The sequence below is a fragment of the Carassius gibelio genome, chromosome A11 (assembly GCF_023724105.1).
Source record: "Carassius gibelio isolate Cgi1373 ecotype wild population from Czech Republic chromosome A11, carGib1.2-hapl.c, whole genome shotgun sequence".
Lineage (NCBI taxonomy): Eukaryota > Metazoa > Chordata > Actinopteri > Cypriniformes > Cyprinidae > Carassius > Carassius gibelio.
In genome coordinates this window covers 22,858,456-22,881,966 of record NC_068381.1, presented here as the reverse complement: position 1 = coordinate 22,881,966, position 23,511 = coordinate 22,858,456, and the positions used below count along the sequence as shown (strand labels likewise).

The following is a 23,511-nucleotide window of genomic DNA, read 5'->3' as shown; positions in this document are numbered from 1 at the left end:
ATAAGTTTGTGTTTTGACAGAAAGCAACCAGCAAAAGTGTGTAATTATTTAATGCCATTTGAAATGTTTCCAAGTATATCCAAATTTAAAACCAACCAGTTACCCGTATTGTTAAGCCCCTATTTAATCCTACTGAAATCTGCATGACTGTACAGTAATGGGGCAACAGTAATGGGGCTGACTGAGCCTTATCCAATCATGGTCCAGATCGCTGGGTAGGGTCGTATATATACTCTGGGTTCCTGACAGAATCTACATTGAAATATTTTTATTTCAAAGTATTTATTTGCCCAGAAAAGAGCACATTTGTGTGCATTTGCCACCACAAAAATCACTGCAGGGGAAGAAATTATGTTCGACTGCAGAGATCCTGACTTCCCATGGAGACAGGTAAGTACATTTCTATTTTAATATTTTTTAGTTCATATTTCTAAATTATTTCATGAAGCGAGGAGGAAACCTCATACCCAGTGAGGTTTATTTTAATTATTGATCAAATAATGTTTCCATACTCAACATATTGACATCATGCATGTAATGATTTTCAGAAAACCAGTACTTCCCTGTGCAGAGAGATCAAGGTAAATTTATAGAGATTTCCTTTTTCATTTGACTTTATAAGTGAAAACATGATTGACATGATTAAAATTATATTTACCTAATGCTTTTATGCCTTTTACAGGAATCCCGATGGAAGGATTCATTTGAAAACCTTGACCTAAAGCCTGGCATGATGAAAAATGATGAAATTGTTATTAACACAGAAACAAAGATTGCTGATGGATGCAATGCTGCTGAGATTTTCCCAGGATTCTTTCACAACTGCAAAGTTGCAGTGAAACGAGTTGCCAAACATATTTACAAAAATGAAATGGAAATGGCTAATTTCCTGTGTTCAGAAAATTTTAAAGCAGAACATCTTTTGAAACCCGTTGCGGTGTTGGAAGACACGTACTTTGCCTATTTCATCTCTCCTCTTTGTGAATACAATCTAATGGAGCTGATTGAAAACAAGGATTTTCCTGAAAGAGAAGGGCTAACAGAGCTTCGAAGACTGGAGATCTGTCAGGAGTTATTGCAAGGACTTCAGGAACTGCATTCTTGTGGAATTTTGCACAGAGGCCTGAAGCCTGAAAACATTTTGTTTGGTAAGAACAATCTGTGGATTAGCCATGTATTTGATTACCCTGTAATGTGCACTTAAAATATAAATAAAATACATTTAAAATACATGATAACGTGATTGGAAATGCTACATTTTTACTAATTGTTTTACTTCTTTACAGATATCAACAATAAAATGTACATAGCAGACTTTGGAGCGAGCAGAAAACTGCATCTGACACAAACAACACTTTCTTGGTTAAGTTATGAAGATGTTGGGGGCGTGCAGTACAAATACAAGAGAGAATCAGATATCCAGGTAAGACAGGACTGAAAATGTACAAGTTGTTAACCTTCGAGAAGACCCCAGTGCACCGAATTGTTATTTATTTGTAGTAGATCAAAGTAACTTTGAGTTTTAATGTACAATAATGTAATTAACTTGGCAACCCTATTACAAACAATGTTAAGTACATGGATTACCAGTTAACAGTTGTGAAAAAGTGAATCATTAATTACTACTTTGTTTATTCTTAACTAATGCACAATTCTGGATCCTTAAAATGTTAAGTTAATCATTAATTACTAGTGTGTTCCTGGTTAATTAATGATTAGCTGTGAACAAGAAAATTATTAATCAATGCTTAACTAATGCATTAATCTGGAGCCTTTAAACGTTATCCTCTAAGTTTTATGGGCAACACTTCTCAATAAGTGTCATTTGTTAACATTTAGTTAACGCATTAACAAAGAGCTATACATTTGTTACAATATTAATTCATCTTTGTTAACATTAGTAAACATCTTTCGGTTGCACTTTATTTTACAGTACGTGTACTAACATGTACTTATAGTCTACTTACAGTGTATTTATCTAAGAAAGTTCTGGTAATACAAGGTAACTACATGGGTTAGGGTTAGGTTTAGGGATAGGTTCAGGGTTAGTACCTAGTTATTACATAGTTATTGTAATTACTATAATAAGTGCATAGTATGTGCATGAGGAACAGGACTGTAAAATAAAGTGCTACCCTTTGATTTAGTTCAAAATGAATAAATGTCTTCTTCAGCAGGAATAACTAAGCTTCTAGAGCAAAGACTTTATGAATTGCATCTTTTAATTTGGGTCTGGGTTTGGGTATAAAAGGGGGAGCAAGTCAACAGGTTTAATGTATGCAATGATAATATTTTTGTCTGTAACAACTATGATTAATAAAAGGATTAATTAAAGGATTAAATAAAATACATTTTACAAAAAAGAGCACTTATTGAATTGTCCTTAATGCCGTTTTCAGCGTTCATAACAATATTATTACAATTAATTGTATAAATTCTGTACAGTTTAGTTAGGTGGCATTGTTATAAATGAATCTTCTATTTTATAGGTAGCAGGATGCTTGGTCCATTACATCCTGACGGATGGGCAACACCCTTATCAGACAACTACACCCTACGCCAACGATCCACTTGGTGTATCTCTAAATGTCAGAATGGGTAACTTTAGTCTTCAATGTGATGAAAGACAAAACAATATCTTAAGCAGAATGCTGAGCAAATCAATGGAAGAGCGTCCTACTATTGAGGAATGCCTCCAGGAAGTCAAAAGTATGTGCAAAGACATATTGTTTAGTTTACAATAATCATTAATTATTAACTGGCTATAAATGTTGGTGTGAATTTACAGGTTTCGATCGCCAGTCTGATCAAATTGGAAGCACAAACAGCTACAGCAACAAGAATGGAAATAAAGTAAGTATCCTTAGGCAGTTTATTCTAAGCAATAGGTGTATCATTGCTAAACACGGGTCGGACAAAAGTAGACCTTAATCAGGTGTGTTACATGGATTCATAAACTCTTATTAATTTACAGGACAGAGCCCATACAGAGAATTGCTTTCCTCAAGCACAAGATGAGATGGACATCCCAGAGAATCTGTGCAGTGATGTGACAGATTCATATTCCCACACTAAAGAGGAATTGTCTGCATGTGAAATGGTAATTTGGGGTTTATTTACATAACCAGGGGGTTTGAATAATGCAGAGATTATAGCACTGTTATTCATTGCAAATTGATTTAAGTAATGTTTATGTATTGCAGAGCAACACAGAACAACTGGTATACCCTTTCCTGGAAATGTCAGAGGAAGCAGGAGACAAAGAAGAAGAAGAAATCAAAACAAAACAGGCACAAGGGAAAGTAGCAGAAGAAATAGCCATCCAAGGAAAACCGCTTACAAAGGCTTGGATGGAAATGCAAGGCTGTGCATCTCAACAACTAAATATGATGAAAGTCTCCTCAAACACACCATATCAACGCATCTATAATTTCTGTCTTTACTGTGAGAAGCCTAATACAAAAATCAAAAGACATCTGATACAGAAACATTCTAGAGAGGTTGAAGTTGCAAAGGCACTGTTATTTAAGCCAGGCTCAGCCAAGCGTAATCATTTTTTATTAAAAGTAAGGAACATGGGAAACTACCAGCATAATAATTCAGTCCTATCCTCAGGAAAAGGGGAGATCATTCAAGAAAAAGCATCACTGTAAGATGTAACACAATTTCATTTAAAGACAGTAAATAAATAATACATGCTGCAATGAGATGCGTATTTATTTGAAATAATATTTGCTTAAGAATATTGTCAAACAAATAACATTATTACTAAATAAAGTAAAAAATGACTAAATAGAATTAAACTTAGTAAGCTTCTGATGGCAAAATCAGCCAAACAGCCACTTATATCTGATGATGTTATGAGTTACACACTTTATCTGTCTTTATACACAATTTTGACTAATATGTAATTAGTATACTACTTTACCTAAAAATGACTTAAACTACATTTGAACTGTTCACTGGTAGTGTTAATAGAGTTTTATTTTTACTCCAAAATCTTCTTACAGTGAATGTTGAATGTCAAGAACTGGTGTTTTAGTGTTATCAACATTGCCATTGCATGCACAGATAAATGACATCTATAAAACCTAACAGACATCAATTTATAAAACAAGATTATATAGAATTATAATTTCACAACTCACAAAATGTTACTTTTGCCTTTACAGGTCTTTCTTTTTACTATCCTGATTGCAGTTTAATTTATAATCACTGTAACTGTCCTGTTACAACTGTATTTTGATTGAATGTGTAAACGATAAGATGTGTAAACTCATACTTTTATGAAATAAACTAAACTCTTACCCTTGCTTCCCGTTCTTCATTCGCCATGCTGGATTACTGATGTAAAGGCTTAATTTCCGTTCTAATTAATCCATATTGTGCAAATGGTACGTAGAATCGTGCTCCTTGAATGCACTCAGTGGCTTATGATATGATTGGTTGAATGGTAAGCTCGCATCTGATTGGCTAAAGAGTACGACAGACCCACGTGGGAAGAGAGCTCTGCTAGGAAAGTCTCAAGAACACACACACACAAATCCAAGTGGATTCGTAGTAAATGACGATTCGTACATTCAGACACTCATACATTTTAAACATTGAAAGGTTTTTGTGGACAGTTGTAAATCTACAAATTGTTTTTTTGCATTTGTGAAATGTATTTTATAAATATATAATTTTATTTTGTGCTTGTGAATTGCTGAAATGCTGAAATTGTGAAATGAGCATTGAGTGATACATAAATGATTGGCATAGACAGGTAAAAAAAATTCTGGAAATTATTTAACTGAGATTTTGTTCCAAAGACAATTGACACTGCTGCTTCATGTCTCTCTCTTTCATAGACAACTCAAGATGAAGAATTTTCATTTTGACTTCGTGTTCTTCTTTTAAATATTGTAATTTACGTTCATTGAACTCTATGGCAACTTTCTCATTAATGGTCATGCTTTTCCCTCTTGACCGGCTGTCTGGATTAGAGACTGCTGGATGCTGACTAATACTACTGCAGGAGATGGATGCTGCTGCATGTTGGTGCCGGCTGCTGCTGGATACATTTGAGCATCTTGACTGTTCCCTGCGCCCCCCAAGTCCTGTGTCAAGATCAGGTCATCTTTGTATGGAAAAAAATTTAGCATTACATTCGACTTCAACAATAAAGGTCATTACATAGTTTTTGTTACAAGACATGACTTGCATTTAATTATGTTGGATGGGATATCACGTGTTACTGTAAACGAGACGTGTCCTATCAAATTAGTCTTTGAAAGATTCCTCACCTGAACTGTCCAAATGGTCATCATCTGGAATACCTTCCAGGGGTTGCTGATTTTCAATAATCCCAGACAACAAGTCCCCCAACTCCTCCGTGGAACTGGGAGTCCCCCACCTGTCTTGAAACGCTCTAGACGCGTAGCAGCAGTTATTTTTTTCAGGTTTATTTTTATACAAAAGCAGTTGTTTTTCCACAGGACCTTTACAAGATAATATATACTCTGAAGTAGGAGTTATATATAATATTGTTTTCTTTTTACATTTAATTTATGAAAACATTTATAATTTGTAAGAATGGGGCAACAATAAATCTTACCTGAACTTGTTGGAGTGTCCTTTTGGTTACTTTTTCATTTGAGTTGAATTCATTCAATATGGAAATCCATGCCGCCGCCTTCTTGTTTTCTGTACCTGAATCATGCTGTTTGTTTTCAATTACAGGATTGTTTGATACAATTTGTTTAAAAAGGGTCTTCTCAAATTCTCTTATGTTTTTTTAGCGTTTTCTTCAGCCTTTATCCATTTCTTGGTTAAGTGTAGTGACTCTTGTTCCACACACTCCTTAAGACAAATGAATTACAAGTATTCCATACCAGGTTTTTATAGCAACCTCTCCTTAGCCACATGTGCATGCCATTAATCTAATTGGGTTTCCAAAAGATGATCTCACTGGTCCTTGATTACCTTTATCTGAGACTCTGTAGTCTAGAACTAGTTAATACAAATTTAAGCAACATCTCAGAAAGTAAGTTGTTTAGTGTGGATTAATTTAAGTAGAATTAGCCTAGTCCTGGTTTATTTTAAGCCCTTAACGGGAAACTGGGCCTTAATGTTTAAGAGCAGTGTAATTAAAATAGTTTATCACATGTAAGCTGCAGCCATGTTGAATGGATTCTTCTGAACGCCAATTAGAGCAACAATGTGACGTCTACTCAAAGAGTCTACTCAAAACTGTTCAGCCACGCAAAAATAAAACAAAATTCCTCATTCAGAAAATGTAATTGTTATAAGTTGCTACGTTACATCAACGATTTAACAGACTTTTATTGCAGTTTTCTTAATCGTTGTAAGTTAGTAGTACTGTACTGCAGTACTGCAGATGCTGTAAAAAAAAATGCTTGAAAACAGTCACATTAAAATGACTTAAATTACATTTTAATAACAGTATATGTAATATATTGTAGATATACTCTGAAGAAATTCATGAAAACTTTAACATTTACTTTGTTTTGCTCTGTTAAGTGTCATGTTCAATTATGAATGAATGAATGCAGTGTGTTGGTCCTTCCTGGCTGGTGCATTATACAAAAAAAGATTATTTTTCAAGCTACATAATCTTAGAGCAATTCAATCCCAATCATAGTCACATGTTTTAAAGAGTTTCCACATCCCACAATTCACACATTAGCGTCTGGCGAGTTGATTGTGCCCTCTTCTTATATGCTAATGGCACTAATGCCTCCACATTCAGCACCACTATCACCTGGCCCTTTCCCAGCAAGCAGATACTTGGACATACAAGCAAAGCCCAGAAAAGAAAGCAGGTCCATTTAAGTGTATTTTATAAATTAAATGATACAAATAGTCCTTAATTATACTTGATATTATTTTATCATAAAATTTGGGTTGAAACTCAAAATTGTAATAAAGAAGCTGTTTGTATTTAAGGCATTGTATAATATTTTAGTGTAACTTAACTTAAATGTTGATTTATGTAGTTTAGTAAAACAAAAATGAAGATGTATTTTAAGCAAATTTCCAGACTGTGTTAGTTCATGGCCAGTTTAGCAAAGTTTTTTTTTCTCAAATCTATCATCCAATAGCATATAAAAGAATGAACAATTTGACTTATTTGTTCTGTTAAATAAATGTGCAGATATATTTAACTCCAGCTAAAACTGATGTTTTAAGATTACAACAGTGGGCTTTAGAGGGGTAATGTTAGGGAAAGATTGAACTCACAGTGACCCGCTGTTACCTACATTTTCTAACTTTAAAATACAAAACACGTACTTTTTATCAATTCAGTAATGATGCTCTCAACATTCACAATGCTATAAATGCTAGATAAATAAAATAACATCATAGCATTAAGTCAGTGTAATACTTTTATTAAGTCAGGCATTTGATGAACACACTACTGGGTATTTTTTATAGGTACTTTAGAAAAAAAACAGGAGACCTTCTTTTCCATAACATGCACCAATCCAGCATCAGGCTTATGGTCTGTGGTCTTTCAGACACTGGATAATATCACTTAAAATATATAATATCCCTTAGGGCTTAAATGACCCTCATCATTTAAATATAGCTCAGGCTTGTCAAAGACTATGTGTGGATGATGGACAATGCTCCCATTAACACAGAGAACAAATCACATCGTTCACAGACTTCCTGACTTTGTCCACCTTTCATACAGAAAATTAAATAAAAAAATTATTAATTATGGCTCAAATCTTTGGAAGTTACGTGATTGCTGAAAAATGTATGTTTATATGATGTTTATTTAATTGTTAAATTGGCACTCTTTAACATGGACAGCCAAAACTCACAGGTTTAAATGTAAAAGCTGATCCCTGAAATAAAAAGTAAATTGAAAGATATTCAAATGAATAAACACTAACACTTAGGGCCCTGTCATACACCCGGCTCAATGCAACACAAGTGTGTTTGCTAGTTTCAGTCCAGCTCCATTTGCATTTTCCCGTCCAGTGCCATGTCGTTTAATTAGCAAATGCATTTGCGGTCCTATGTGCGCCCATGGGCTTGCTGGTCTAAAAAAGTAGTGTGTTCAGGCACATTGCTGGAACATAGCTATTTTAAGGAGCTGAAAATAGACTGTGCCATAAACCAACTTAAACCTGGTCTAAATTCTAAAGTAAATGGCGCAATATTTTTTTGTTATTTAAAGAGTGCATTTGTAGATAATGTGCCTCTGGCCGGTCCACAGTGTTTGCGTTGACTTTGCTTATTACACACAGGAATGTGCATCACACAAACAAGCCAAATATTAAAAACAAAAGGATTACAGTGTAAAATAATATTATTGTGTAGGCTACATACATATAAAAATGTAATGATGGATAGTCATTGCGTGTACTTGAATTAGGCTACCTATTTGCAATTCAGCCTATCACTACTTATAATGATGAATGAAATCGGCTATTGTACAAACGTGCCAATACACACACACACACATATATTTTAACTGACTCATCTCGCAGAGCTTTGCTGGATTCCTGCTTGTCCCACAGATGATCTGTTCACGCACTTTAACTTCACACATGAGCAGATTGGTTTCTTCGCTTGAAATGTATTCAGCTTTTCCGCCAACAAATTCCGCCTGTAAATAGTGATCCGCCATGGCACAAGCAAACGTTACGCCTATTACTTATTAAGAGAATAGGGTCAACCCATTCCAAAAATTTGCCCCGGCGCCCGGACCGTTTTTTCGTCGTTAAAATAGCAAAAGTGGATTTGGACATGCCCTAAGGGCACCTGCGCCGTGCGCTTTACACTTTGTGTTCTGATCATTAAAATAGGGCCCTTAGAGGTTTACTTGTTTTGAAATGAGATCAACAAGAATCATAAACATCATACATTTTTGGGAGTATATATTTTCGTATTCAAAACATTTTATACTCAAAATGTATTGAGTAGCAACATAGCATTTTTTGAGGACTGAATTTTCTGATGAAGTGAAATTCTTGTTTAGAGTTAACAATGTGAACTGTTGACTTGACTTTTCTTAAAAAAGGAAAGACAGTTTTGTTAAACATGTTTAAACATAGTTGCAACATTTGTAGAATAACTGATAACTCTTTTGAAGGGAGAACATATCCTACAACATGAGGTAAGTTATACAGACAGAATCACTTTAAAAATGAGTGAATGTTCTGTGATTATAAACCAGTTGTTTTGGTTACATCAGGGTGTGATTACTGTCTGTATGACAGCTATCAGTATGAATATGGTCTGTATGGCCAGTCATCTGTATGATTAGCATCTGTATGACTAGCCATCAGCATGCTGGCCATTCTCTTATGCATTGCATCTCTACCTGACGAGTTTCCCCATGCTTATGTTTTTACTTAAGTTCTCAATATTTATTATGTTTCATCTGCCACAATTATAAGTTTGTGTTTTGACAGAAAGCAACCAACAAAAGTGTGTAATTTTTTAATGCCTTTTAAAATGTTTCCAAGTATAACCAAATTTAAAACCAACCAGTTACCTGTATTGTTAAGCCTCTATTTGATCCTACTGAAATCTGCATGACTGTACCAACAGTAATGGGGCTGACTGAGCCTTATCCAATCACGGTCCAGATCGCTGGGTAGGGTTGTATATATACTCTGGGTTCCTTACAGAATCTACATTGAAATATTCTGGCAAATAAAAGACTACAACTTTGGAGAACAAACTGCTTTTCGAGATTCCTACATTGGAGATTTATCTACCTACAAGAGACCATACAAAAAATCCTACTAAGGCCATTTCTCATCTCTTTTTTCCATTCAAGACTGAAAAGGTAAGTTGCACATTCTGAATTTATATACTGATAATATTGTAGCCTTATAAAATAAATGTCTGCCAAAAATGCAAACATGCATGCAGACTGTTAAAATGTCTATGTAGTCTCTTTGTAAATGTTAGTGCTGTTTAAGTGCTGTTTTATTACATTTTATAACATTTGACCTGTTGTATCCGTTAGCTTAATTTTTTAAGCCCATAGAACCGATTGCGGGAAAGTTGTATAATTTGGCACACTTATAGAGAACAGTCTATAGCAAATTTGAAGTCTGTAACTCCAACTCTCTAGCGCCACCACTTGACCAAAGTTTAAATATTTTTATGCTAATAACTTTTGAACCGTAAGCCAGAAAGTTAAATTTTTTAGCTATTTTCAATTTTTCGAAAAACCTACTGTTTCTAACTCGTCCTAGATGATTAGTATGATTTTCAAGAAAATTGGCTCGGATTATCTTCATACAATGATAGCAAAAAGTTATGGAGTTCATGTTGATTCGTCCAACCGCTCTCGAGTGACACGCGATCAAATTTGACGAAAAGCACGAATGCATGTGAGGCTATATCTCAGCAACGGTTTGGCATATTGAGACCAAACTTGGTGTGTTTTATAACAAGCATGACCTGAGACTACCTGCAGTGTTTTGACGCAGCGCCACCTAGTGGTCAGGAGATATGAAAAATGCATATTTTGGCTTATAACTTCTGAATGGTTTGGCCAAAAATCACACAACTGGTCTTCTAGTCATGTCGAGGTGAATGATATCCAATTTTCCAGTGTTAGCCATTTTAGGCATCGGCCATTTTGAATTATGTCTTAAAATGTTGTATTTTTTTTTTAACATAGCATCGTATCATTACAAAAATAATTACAAAGATCTTCAGCTCCATGCCCTGAAGATACTCAAAAAGTTTGGTGGCAGCGCCACATATTTGCTTTGACATATTTGCACCAAGCTTTGTATGTCACCTCACACTGACCATGCCAGATACAGATACATTTTGTAACAGTGCCACCTATTGTCCAAGAGTAATAAACCATTCATTAACCTTCAATTATGAAATGTACAAAAATGCTAACAACTTTTGATTGCATTAGGCTACTGTAATGAAACTGATCTCAAAATATTCCTTGGGTTGTGCCGACAACAGACATACCAGTTTTTAGTAGGAAATCTGAACTCCCTGTCCGCCATTTTGATTAATGTTGAAAATCTACTTTTTTGAATTCCTTCTAGACCGTTAGTCCGATTCTCACTAAATTTGACGCAGATCATCTTAAGATGCCATTGGCCAAAAGTTATGGATTTCATGTTGATATACGAAATGGTTCTCATTTAGCACATCAATGATTTTGCTTAAAAGGTGCCAAAATGCATTTGAGGCTGTATCTCTGGAAAGCTTTGTCATAATTGCACCAAACTTTGTATCTGTCATTGTCACCTCAGAATGACCATGCCACATAAATTTGGTAACAAGAGTACTAAACCATTCATTAACCATGAATAATTACACGTTTAAAAATGCTAATAACTTTTTAATGCATTAGCCTATTGACATGAAACTGAACTCAAAATATTCCCTGGCTTATGCTGACAACATAGATACCAAACATGTCAGAGTAAGCTGAACTTCCGGTCCGCCATTTTGATTTATGTTGAAAACCGACTTTTTCGAACACCTCATCAACCATAGGTCCAATTTTCACCAAACTTGAATCAGATGATCTTCAGTCTATGCTGACAAAACGTTATGGATTTCGTGTTGATAGACAAAACCATTGTCGCATACCACAGTGACGAATTTTAGGCATGATGCCACAATGACCCTTCAGGCTGTAGCTCTGCAATGCTTTGGCATATTGACACCAAACATTGTGTGTGCCATTGACACCACACACAGAACACCCCAAAATGATTTGATTACAGTGCCACTTGTTGTTCAAAAGTGGTAAGCAATTAAATCATATTACTAGTGGTTGTATTTATGATTTTTTGGCTATATCAATTACAATCATCCTAAAATTGCTGTAATTGCTCATTGTTGCGTTTTGTGTGATGATCCATGCCATGCTTAGCTTCTAAATTTGCCGGTTGAGTGCTTGGCCCCGTAATTGCTGCTTGCAGCTATATATATATTTTTTTACTGTATTTATTTGTTCATTTATTTTTTGTGGTTGTTTCTTAAATATTGTTTTTCATCTTGTCAAATGCAGTGTACCCTAAAAAAATATTGAATATTTCACAGGAAAATGAGACCCAGAAGAGTCTGTCCTGAAAAGGAAGCTTTGAAATTCATCGCATCTGGGAAAGATAAAGACATATTTCAGAAAAAAATTATGAGTCAAGAGAAAGGTAATTTATCATTTAAGATTCTGTCTCTAATACTGTATGACAGCAAATTGTATTTAAATACTTAGCATAGTAGCTTATAAATTTCAAGAAGGGTACTGTGCAGTGTTATTACTTGTTCATAATGTGCTGTATGAAAAAATGGCTGGTCTTGTTTAACAACAGGAATGATAGATAATCAGTGGCTTGAATATTAGTGTTTATTAATTTTGTTGCACAGTTATGAACATTGTAATGTACTGGTAATCATACTTTAATATTGTTTATCATTATAATTGATAATCATTGGAATTCAGAGACAACTGGGACGCATATTAAACTTGTTTCATAAATGTATGTATTCTCATACATATACTCTCTTTGTTAGGTTATGGAGTAATAGCCAGCAGAAACATTGAGGCAGGAGAATTCCTGCTTGAGTATGCTGGAAGACACATGACTGGATCTGAAGGAGATGCTCTGTTCAGAGAGTACTCGGCTGAGGATGCTGTATTTCTCTATTTCTACTCCTTCCAGGGACATTTCTACTGGTAAGACATTTTGTTTATTGTAAAATATATATATATATATATATATATATATATATATATATATATATATATATATATATATATATATATATATATAAATTTTTTTATTTTTTTAGAATTTTTTTTATATATATATATTCTCTCCACACAGTGTTGATGGCAGTAAAAACACAGAAAGATTTGGAAGATTTATAAATGAGGATCACATCAAGCCAAACAGCAAAATCAAAATCGTAAGTCTGACTTTGTATTATTTTCTTATACTAATTTAAACATACAGCCCCATATTAAATAGAGTATTATTTGATATTAGTACAGAATATATGACAATTAAAATTTGTGCATGTGTATGTGTGTTTGTGACAGATTGTTGATGAACAGAAAAGAGCACATTTGTGTGCATTTGCGACCACAAAAATCACTGCAGGAGAAGAAATTATGTTCGACTGCAGAAATCCTGACTTCCCATGGAGACAGGTATGTACACCCAGTGAGGTTTATTTTAATTATTGATCAAATAATGTTTCTATACTCAACATATTGACATCATGCATGTAATGATTTTCAGAAAACCAGTACTTCCCTGTGCAGAGAGATCAAGGTAAATTTATAGAGATTTCCTTCTTAATTTGACTTTATAAGTGAAACATGATTGACATGATTAAAATTATGTTCACATTATGCTTTTATGCCTTTTACAGGAATCCCGATGGAAGGATTCATTTGAAAACCTTGACCTAAAGCCTGGCATGATGAAACTTGATGACCTTGTTATCAACACAGAAACAAAGATTGCTGATGGATGCAAGGCTGCTGAGATTTTCCCAGGACTCTTTCACAACTGCAAAGTTGCAGTGAAACGAGTTGCCAAACATATTTACAAAAATGAAATGGAAATGGCTAATTTCCTGTGTTCAGAAAATTTTAAAGCAGAACATCTTTTGAAACCCGTTGTGGTGTTGGAAGACACGTACTTTGCCTATTTCGTCTCTCCTCTTTGTGAATACAATCTAATGGAGCTGATTGAAAACAAGGATTTTCCTGAAAGAGAAGTGCTAACAGAGCTTCGAAGACTGGAGATCTGTCAGGAGTTATTGCAAGGACTTCAGGAACTGCATTCTTGTGGAATTTTGCACAGAGGCCTGAAGCCTGAAAACATTTTGTTTGGTAAGAACAATCTGTGGATTAGCCATGTATTTGATTACCCTGTAATGTGCACTTAAAATATAAATAAAATACATTTAAAATACATGATAACGTGATTGGAAATGCTACATTTTTACTAATTGTTTTACTTCTTTACAGATATCAACAATAAAATGTACTTAGCAGAAGCAGGAGTAAGCAGAAAACTGCATCTGACACAAACAACACTTTCTTGGTTAAGTTATGAAGATGTTGGGGGCGTGCAGTACAAATACAAGAGAGAATCAGATATCCAGGTAAGACAGGACTGAAAATGTACAAGTTGTTAACCTTCAAGAAGACCCCAGTGCACCGAATTGTTATTTATTGGTAGTAGATCAAAGTAACTTTGAGTTTTAATGTACAATAATGTAATTAACTTGGCAACCCTATTACAAACAATGTTAAGTACATGGATTACCACTCAACTGTTTGGGATCAGTATGATTTTTAAATATTTTTAAAAGGAGAGTTTTCGGGGTTTGTGTAGGGGGATGAGGCAAGGACTCAATGATGCAGAGAGAAGGGCTCTTTAATAGTAATAATAAAATAAACAAATAAAACTACCCCGTAGGGGAAACAGACAAAACTTGACTGGCAAGGCAAGGCAAGGCAAGACACGATGTGCACAGACAAATATTTGACAACGAACTAGCCACCAGACTGCAAACACAAGGACAATAAATAGGGAGCTTATGAGGAGGGTAACGAGGGAACACACGTGGGAAAATTACATCAATAACCAGGTAACAAGATGGGTGGGGTCAAGACTATTGACAAGAGCACATGGCTAATCGGAACTAATACAAAAGCAATGAGCTTAGACAGAGCTGGCATCAGGCCAGGGAGCTTGGGCGGTGCCTGCAGGGCAAGGAGCTTGGGCATGACTGGAATAGCCTCTGGGCCATGTGGGATGGAGGAAGCCTTTCTTCTCCTCCATCTCCGAGAGTTGGGCACTGTATTGCCGTCGGCCACTACTGGGGGCAAAGCAGCCTCATCAGGCACCTCTGGGGGGACTGCAGCCTCATCAGGCACCTCTGGGGGGACTGCAGCCTCATCAGGCACCTCTGGCAGTGGCGGGGCAGAGCCCTTCCTCTTCTTTCCCCTCCTCCGTCTACGAGAGTGAGGTGCTGCAGTCTCTTCGGCCACCTCTAGGGGTTATGCAGTGTCACAAATCGGCTCTGGGTGTACTGCAGCTCCTTCATCCACCATAGTGGGAGCTGCAGCTTTGACGGGCACCACAGGCAGCACTGCAACCTCCTTAGCTGGGGAACGTACCACAAACTCCACAAATTCCCCAAACGACAGGTGGTCCAGCCCCCTCATTCTTCACCACCTGAGAGGCTCAACAAGGGTGTAATTGAAGAGGTCCTTGAGGGCTGCATCATTAAACTCCAATCCCTCTGCAGTACCACTGAACTCCAAGGCAAAATCCCTCACACCAGTCCCTTGTTGATGGAGAGAGATCAAGGTCTTAAACTGGAGCATGCACTGGTAGTGGGGGCTGGAGAGAGTGGAGGCTGGTGGACGGTTCAAACCGTTCTTCCGCTGAGTCCTCATACTGGCTAGTTCGTACTGTCAGGGTTCGGGTAGGGGGATGAGGCAAGGACTCAATAATGCAGAGAGAAGGACTCTTTAATAGTAATAATGAAATAAACAAAAAAAACTACCCCGTAGGGGAAACAGACAAAACTTGACTGGCAAGGCAAGACAAGGCAAGACACAATGTACACAGACAAATATTGACAACGAACTAGCCACCAGACTGCAAACACAAGGACAATAAATAGGGAGCTAACGAGGAGGGAAACGAGGGAACACATGTGGGGGAAATTACATCAATAACCAGGTAACAAGATGGGTGGGGTCAAGAAAATTGACGAGAGCACACCGCACATCGGAACTAAGACAAAAGCCATGTGCTCACACGAAACAAGCACATGGCCAGCAGACCAATTACAAGGCATGTGCTTGAATTAGACACAAACACGCAGCTAATGAGCAAACTCATAAGGCACGTGTTCACACAAGACAGCACGCAGCCAGCGAAGACTAAGCTGCGTGCAACAGCACAAGACAAAATAGAACAAGAAAGCACACAGCCGATAACTCGAGCTGTGTGCAACAATACAAGAAAATTCACAAAACCGAAATTCAGCAAAACATGAGTGCCGGGATCCGGGATTTATTCTTAACTAATGCACAATTCTTGATCCTTAAAATGTTAATTTAATCATTAATTACTATTGCATTCCTGGTAACTTAATGATTAGCTGTGAACAAGAAAATTATTAATCAATGCTTAACTAATGCATTAATCTGGAGCCTTTAAATGTTATCCTCTAAGTTTTATGGGCAACACTTCTCAATAAGTGTCATTTTTTAACATTTAGTTAATGCATTAACAAGGAGCTATACGTTTGTTAAAATATTTTTGTTACAAGCTTTTATTGCCTAAAAATATGGCGCCGTTGTATGTGGCCTGCCATCTTTCGCTTGCTGTGCTGTCTAGTTTGTTTGTTTTGTTTTGCTCTACACTTCAGTTGACACAATGTGCTTCACCAGTATTAATTTATGACCGACTATCTCTTCTAAATTTGCGAGTCCTTTCAAACAAACTATTTAATCAAGCCATAACTGGTTCATATTACGCTCCCCCTCCCTTAATGTCTATACATGACTATTTGCGCCATTGGCCGTGCTCCCTACCGGTGAAAAAGTGCAGGAGACGACGCGGAAGACAGAGTGGCATAGCTGTGAAGTTAAAGCTCTTCTTGGCACTCCATAATGAGTCTCACCTTCCACTAGGGCTCTTTGTGGAGGCTTCTGACCAGAATTGCTTCTTCCGATGGCGCTCTCTGGAGCCAGTACACACTGGTATTATACCCATGACTCCGACTGCGGCGGTTCCGCTTCCTGGTTTCTGTTCTCTTTGCTTCTTCTATGGAGGAGTGTGCACAGACCATCTTCGCACACTACCTAGAGGAAAGCAACCTGATCTATCCTCCGAGCATCGGCGACGGCTAAAAATGGCCTTGATTAACACCATATAGTAGTAGTAGTAGCCCTTTATTGTCACTAGTCAAGTACCAGCGAAATTAGCCATCAACCTGTCCATACATACACACACATACAATATGACAGTGGGGTAGACAGGACAGGAATAAAGGGTATTTGAGGAAAAAATACAGCATACAGGGAAGTGAGGAGAAAAAAACCAACACCCACACTATGCTCCTTATGGGAGCACAGTATGAGAACAGGAAAAACACCTCAGCACAAAAAGCACATAATCAATACACCATGGACACACGACTTTGCAACTGGGTATGGAACTTGGGGTGGTTGAGGTAATCCAGTGCAGGCAAACAGCCATCCGGTCCAGCAGCTTGAAAGTGCTAGTCACAGACCCGCCTGCCAGACTGGTGGAACAAAGCGGCGAAGGCGGGGGATGGGGGTTGGGAGGGTGAATGCATATCTGTATATGTGTAAGAGTTTGTGTATTTGTAGGCCTGGAGAGTTGAGACTCTCTCTAGATGCCTCAGTCCGCAGATTATACAGCGTCACAGCAAGTTGCCATGGAGACGTCCTTGGTCAGGTCCTAGACAGAGTCAACGATCAGCAGGTGTCTGTGGGAGAGGGTAAAGGAATGCAAGAGAAGTCAAGCTGCCCTGCTCGCCTGGGAGATTTTTGTCATCCAGCCAAAGCTGGTAAAGAAAGCCAAAAGAAGATAAGATTCCAGTTGTTTGGTGTTGTAGCCACTTTTTCACGGTCACTATGATTGTTCATTGTCCATTGGTCTCAAAATTCTCCAATTTCTTTTCCAAATCCTTGAGCTTCTTCGTGATGTTATCCATATTGCGATTAGTAGTCTCAGTCTCAATGCTGACCGCTCTGCCCACTACTTCAATCATGACGGGCAGCCTTGTGAGGCTTTGGACAGCTGTTCCCGTCTTCTTAATTTTCCGATAACCCAGGGCAAAGCCTAATCCAATCAGCAGAAGACCTGTTATCATGGTTCCGAATAGGTAGATGTCTTCAATGTCCTCCACGGAAAGAGCCGCCAGACACACGACCCACATATTCGCCCACGCGTCCATCGTGTAGCCAGCTGCAAACGTTCCGGCAGGGCAGTCACGTCAAGAAGATGGTGTCAATTGCGTTGAAAGACCAATTTATCAAATCCATATTCCAGTTTAGGAGAGCAGGGCAGAGAGAGTCTCTCAAGTAGACAGGACAAGAGAAAAAACAAGCGAAGCAAGGAAAGGCAGGCAGGAGAGGAAAGAAATGCGACCGCCTCCGTTGAGAGCAAAGAGAAAGTAGCTCTCCATGATGTTGAGTGGGAAACAAGACTTTCATTGTTAATGATTTCTTCTCTTCTCTGGATCTGGATTTTTTATTTATAACTGAAACTTTCTGCTGGGGATTTAAGTCCTTTCTCTGAGCTGTTACAGTCAAACTGTGTATTTTTTAATTCTCCCCGTTTGACTGGCCGAGGTGGAGGACTAGCCTTCATCTTCAAGGACGTTTTCTCTTGCTGTAATATTGCGTTCAATTAGTATAACAATTCTAATTTATTAAATGCCTTCGATATGGTTCTTCATGTCAACACTCCCACTCATCATCATGGACATATACTTGACTTAGTATTATCTCATGGTTTTTCCATCAGTAATCTTGAAGTGTGTGAGAATGGTTTTTCTGATCCTAAGTCCATTTTATTTTCTATTCCTTTTAGTTTTGCTGCACCTAAATCTATTAATCACGCTCGCCACTCTCTGTGGATTACTAATGCTACTAAAAATGCCTTTTCTTTAGCTTTCCATCATGTTACTATACCAATGGAAGATTGTCTTGGTAATATGAGTGCTCAAGGGCTGTTGTCTATGTTTAATTCTATATGTGAAAATGTCTTAGACATGGTTGCACCACTCAATCACACAATTTTAAACCAAGAAATGAACCCTGGCGAGATGATACAATACGCTCTCTTAAGCAGATTTGTAGGAGAGAGGAGCGTAAATGGAAAAGAGACAAACTTCAGGTCTATTTTGAAATGGTAAGAGATTCTTTATCTCAATATCAGAAATAGCTAAAAGTAGCCAAATCAAGGTATTTTACTGACATTATTAATAAGAACTGTCATAGACCTTAAATTCTTTTAAAAATTATTAACAACACTATTAACCCATCGGTCTGCTCTCTCCCTGATGTGTCTTCATCTATGTGTGAGGACTTTTTAAAGTTTTTTGTAAGTAAGATAAATGATCTAAGATTAGGAATTATTCCATCTCCTTCGGATCCTTCAATTCACCATAGCTGTATGGCTGTTTTTAGTCAATTTAACCTTATTACTGGCACTCAGCTTCAATAAATAGTAGAGCACCTTAGGCCTTCAGGCTCTTCTGCTGATTTGATTCCTCAGTTTTTTTTTCTCAAACAAGTATTTGAAGATGTCCATTCTTTTCTGCTGGTCATATTAAATCATTGTTTAGAAACTGGTATTTTACCTGAACCGTTAAAACATGCATCAGTCTACCCCTTACTTAAAAAACAGAACCTGGACCCCACAGTGTTAGACAATTTTAGACTAATCTCCATTTTTTCATTTATGTCTAAAATTTTGGAGAAAATAGTCCTGCAACAATTACAAAGCTTCCTAACTGATAATGCGATTTTTGAATGCGTTTCAATCTGGGCTTAGAAAACACCATTCGACAGAGACTACATTGCTGAAGTTTTTCAATGACGTACTAATAACCTGTGACTCTGGCGAATATGCAGTTCTTGTGCTTTTAGATCTAACTGCTGCATTTGATACAGTAGATCACTCGGTACTTATTGCCCGATTGGAACAGTGTGCAGGCATTACTGGCAGTACACTGGAATGGTTTATATCTTATTTTACAAATAGAAGCTTCTCAGTGAAGATTGGAGAATATTCCTCTAGTAAGGCTGTGTTATTGTGTGGGGTTCCTCAAGGGTCGATTTTGGCCCCCATTCTTTTTTCTTTATACATGCTTCCACTAGGTTCTATTATTAGAAACACGGGCTGTCATTCCATTTTTACGCTGATGACACTCAAATTTATCTGCCCTTAAAACGTTTGTCAGATAATCTAGAAACTCTTATGACCTGTTTGACTGAAGTAAAGACTTGGTTGTCTTCAAACTTTCTGAATTTTAATGAGAGCAAAACGGAAATGATTTTATTTGGTCCGTCAGACTTCTCTACCATTCCTTAAGTAAATTTTGGTGGTCTGTCTTCTTGTGTGAAACCGTGGGTGAAGAGAGGCAAATAAATTTAGTTGTGAAATCCTGCTTTTTTTCAGCTAAGACTACTATCAAAAGTAAAAACATTTCTTTCTTTTAAAAATTTCGAAAAAGTAATACAAGTATTAATTTCTTCAAGGCTAGACTATTGCAGTTCTCTCTATGTTGGGATTAGTCATGCAGCAATGACGCGATTACAATTAGTACAACATGCGGCAGCTTGACTTTTGATGGGTGCAAAAAAACTGAATCATATCATGCCAATTTTAGGTTCTTTACACTGGTTGCCAGTGCATCATAGAACGGAGTTTAAACATTTACTTTTTGTTTACAAATCTTTAAATGGTCTGCCTCCACCTTGCTTGTCTGCTCTATTGACTGAGCATCATCCATCAGGATCACTCCGGTCATCAAATCAGAGACTCTTGTCTATCCCGAAGTCAAAATTGAAGTGTAGGGGGGACCGTGCCTTCTCTGTAGTTGCCCCTAGACTATGGAATGACCTACCCATTTCAATTAGAGTGGCCTCATCGTTATTTGTTTTTAAGTCCAAGTTAAAAACATATTTGTTTGATAAGGCATTCAACAGATGCAAATTGGTGAAACATTTATTCTATTTTATTTTATTTATTCAAATATTTATTTTATATTTTTAGTCAAATCTATATTGTGCTGTGGTTTTATTGTTGTTAGTTTATGATTTTTTTTTATTAATACTGCAAAGCACATTGGACAATGTAAATTGTATTTAAGTGTGCTTTATAAATAAATTGCCATTGCCATTGCCATATTAAATAATCTTTGTTAACATTAGTTAACATTTTTCTTTAGACTTTGATTTAGTTCAAAATGAATAAATGTCTTCTTCAGCAGGAATAACTAAGCTTCTAGAGGAAAGACTTTATGAATTCCATCTTTTAATTTGGGTCTGGGTTTGAGTATAAAAGGGGGAGCAAGTCAACAGGTTTAATGTATGCAATGATAATATTTTAGTCTGTAACAACTATGATTAATAAAAGGATTGATTAAAAGACTTTAAAATATGTTTTTTTACAAAAACGAGCACTTATTGAATTGTCCTGAATGCCATTATAAGAATTCATAACAATATTATTACAATTATTGTATAAATTCTGTACAGTTTAGTTAGGTGGCATTGTTATAAATGAATCTTCTATTTTATAGGTAGCAGGATGCTTGGTCCATTACATCCTGACGGATGGGCAACACCCTTATCAGACAACTACACCCTACGCCAACGATCCACTTGGTGTATCTCTAAATGTCAGAATGGGTAACTTTAGTCTTCAATGTGATGAAAGACAAAACAATATCTTAAGCAGAATGCTGAGCAAATCAATGGAAGAGCGTCCTACTATTGAGGAATGCCTCCAGGAAGTCAAAAGTATGTGCAAAGAAATATTGTAGAGTTTACAATAATCATTAATTAAGTAACTGGCTATAAATGTTGGTGTGAATTTACAGGTTTCGATCGCCAGTCTGATCAAATTGGAAGCACAAACAGCTACAGCAACAAGAATGGAAATAAAGTAAGTATCCTTAGGCAGTTTATTCTAAGCAATAGGTGTATCATTGCTAAACACGGGTCGGACAAAAGTAGACCTTAATCAGGTGTTACATGGATTCATAAACTCTTATTAATTTACAGGACAGAGCCCATACAGAGAATTGCTTTCCTCAAGCACAAGATGAGATGGACATCCCAGAGAATCTGTGCAGTGATGTGACAGATTCATATTCCCACACTAAAGAGGAATTGTCTGCATGTGAAATGGTAATTTGGGGTTTATTTACATAACCAGGGGGTTTGAATAATGCAGAGATTATAGCACTGTTATTCATTGCAAATTGATTTAAGTAATGTTTATGTATTGCAGAGCAACACAGAACAACTGGTATACCCTTTCCTGGAAATGTCAGAGGAAGCAGGAGACAAAGAAGAAGAAGAAATCAAAACAAAACAGGCACAAGGGAAAGTAGCAGAAGAAATAGCCATCCAAGGAAAACCGCTTACAAAGGCTTGGATGGAAATGGATGAATGTGCCCAAGGCTGTGCATCTCAACAACTAAATATGATCAAAGTGAAAGTCTCCTCAAACACACCATATCAACGCATCTATGACAAAAAGAATTTCTGTATTTACTGTGAGAAGCCTTATGCAAAAATCACAAGACATCTGATACAGAAACATTCTAGAGAGGTTGAAGTTGCAAAGGCACTGTTATTTAAGCAAGGCTCAACCAAGCGTAATCTTTTTTTAACAAAAGTAAGGAACATGGGAAATTACCACCATAATAGTTCAGTCCTATCCTCAGGAAAAGGGGAGATCATTCCAAAAAGACAAGCAACATTTGTGTCAACAGCAACTGACTACGTGGCTTGCAAGTTTTGCTTTGCTATGTATATTAAAACAGCCCTCTGGAGACACCATAAGCGTTGCAAATTACAAGTAAAAGACAATACTCCAGTGATTCGGAAGGTTTCGCAGGAGGGCTCTTTTAGAGAGCTTATGAGATATTCTAGGTGACAAACTTGATATCACTTGGAAAACCATTTCTGTTGTCAGGAGTGCAGCAGAAGAAGTGACAAACCATCAGTTTAGGAGTGTGGACTTTAAACAAAGTTTCATTCAAAATGCTATAGTTAAGTTTCTTTTTCATGTTTGTTTTTTTTAAGAAATTCTTTTCAATGCAGCAAGTCAGATTTTACATTTACATTTAGCATATTCTGCCTATTTCTGAATGTAATGTCAATGTTGGTAATAAAAATGGAGCTCCTAAATTAAGTGCTGCTCTGAAAAATTTAATTGTGTTAAACGACTTAAGTGCCATGGTTAAAAGGTGTTTTATTGACCTCGACTGAAAACTTTTGATGCAGCAAGTTAACATATAATTGTTGTTTCTTGACCTCCAAATTTTTTACAATGTGTCTGTGATGCAAGAAAAGGTGATTCAACAGGCGTCGCACGTCACCATCTAACTGGGGACCAAAGTCATTTTATTGCATTCATTCGTTTATAACAAATGCACTCTTTACTGTCAAAATTATTGACATGCAATTGTTACCTTAAAGAGCTCTTTCTGCTGGTTTTAACCCCAAAAAAAGTGTGAGCAGGGGTGGATAAAGGTTGTCAGGGGTCCCTAGGCTGCTCTTTGTGTGAGGCCCCCCTTAAATTAATTTAGTGGCATACATGGTCCACAAACAAATAGTAAGGTGACCTGGCATACACACACACACTGAGACAGCCAATCCTACAGAATTTTCTCTACATTCACAGTGTCTCCACAGGATTTTGTGAGACTGTGATGGGTTCAAATTGGTTCCTCTAGTTTATTTTGTTC

The 23,511-nt window shown here is 36.8% G+C and overlaps 2 protein-coding genes across 2 annotated transcripts; both read left to right on the top strand.

Annotated features, from left to right (window-relative positions):
• Positions 1-279: 279 nt before the first annotated feature.
• On the top strand, positions 280-3,935 carry LOC128022699 (uncharacterized). Its single transcript, XM_052610496.1, has 8 exons — positions 280-390; positions 549-581; positions 683-1,148; positions 1,287-1,423; positions 2,490-2,709; positions 2,789-2,853; positions 2,975-3,100; positions 3,204-3,935. Exons 1-8 carry the CDS (start codon positions 352-354, stop codon positions 3,651-3,653), a joined length of 1,536 nt encoding a protein of 511 aa, XP_052466456.1. The 5' UTR covers positions 280-351; the 3' UTR covers positions 3,654-3,935.
• Positions 3,936-9,683: 5,748 nt separating this feature from the next.
• On the top strand, positions 9,684-23,418 carry LOC128022692 (uncharacterized). Its single transcript, XM_052610487.1, has 12 exons — positions 9,684-9,811; positions 12,058-12,164; positions 12,529-12,691; positions 12,843-12,924; positions 13,058-13,168; positions 13,260-13,292; positions 13,393-13,858; positions 13,997-14,133; positions 21,334-21,553; positions 21,634-21,698; positions 21,818-21,943; positions 22,047-23,418. The coding sequence occupies exons 2-12, from the start codon at positions 12,062-12,064 to the stop codon at positions 22,695-22,697; spliced, it is 2,157 nt and encodes a 718-aa protein (XP_052466447.1). The 5' UTR covers positions 9,684-9,811; positions 12,058-12,061; the 3' UTR covers positions 22,698-23,418.
• The last annotated feature ends 93 nt before the right edge of the window (positions 23,419-23,511 follow it).

Coding starts and splice junctions, on each gene's coding strand:
- LOC128022699 (XM_052610496.1), top strand. CDS start 352: ATGTTCGACTGCAGAGATCCTGACTTCCCATGGAGACAG. Junction 1,424..2,489: donor AGAGAGAATCAGATATCCAG/GTAAGACAGGAC, acceptor TCTATTTTATAG/GTAGCAGGATGCTTGGTCCA. Junction 3,101..3,203: donor AATTGTCTGCATGTGAAATG/GTAATTTGGGGT, acceptor TATGTATTGCAG/AGCAACACAGAACAACTGGT.
- LOC128022692 (XM_052610487.1), top strand. CDS start 12,062: ATGAGACCCAGAAGAGTCTGTCCTGAAAAGGAAGCTTTGAAATTCATC. Junction 12,165..12,528: donor AATTATGAGTCAAGAGAAAG/GTAATTTATCAT, acceptor TCTCTTTGTTAG/GTTATGGAGTAATAGCCAGC. Junction 12,925..13,057: donor CAAACAGCAAAATCAAAATC/GTAAGTCTGACT, acceptor TGTTTGTGACAG/ATTGTTGATGAACAGAAAAG.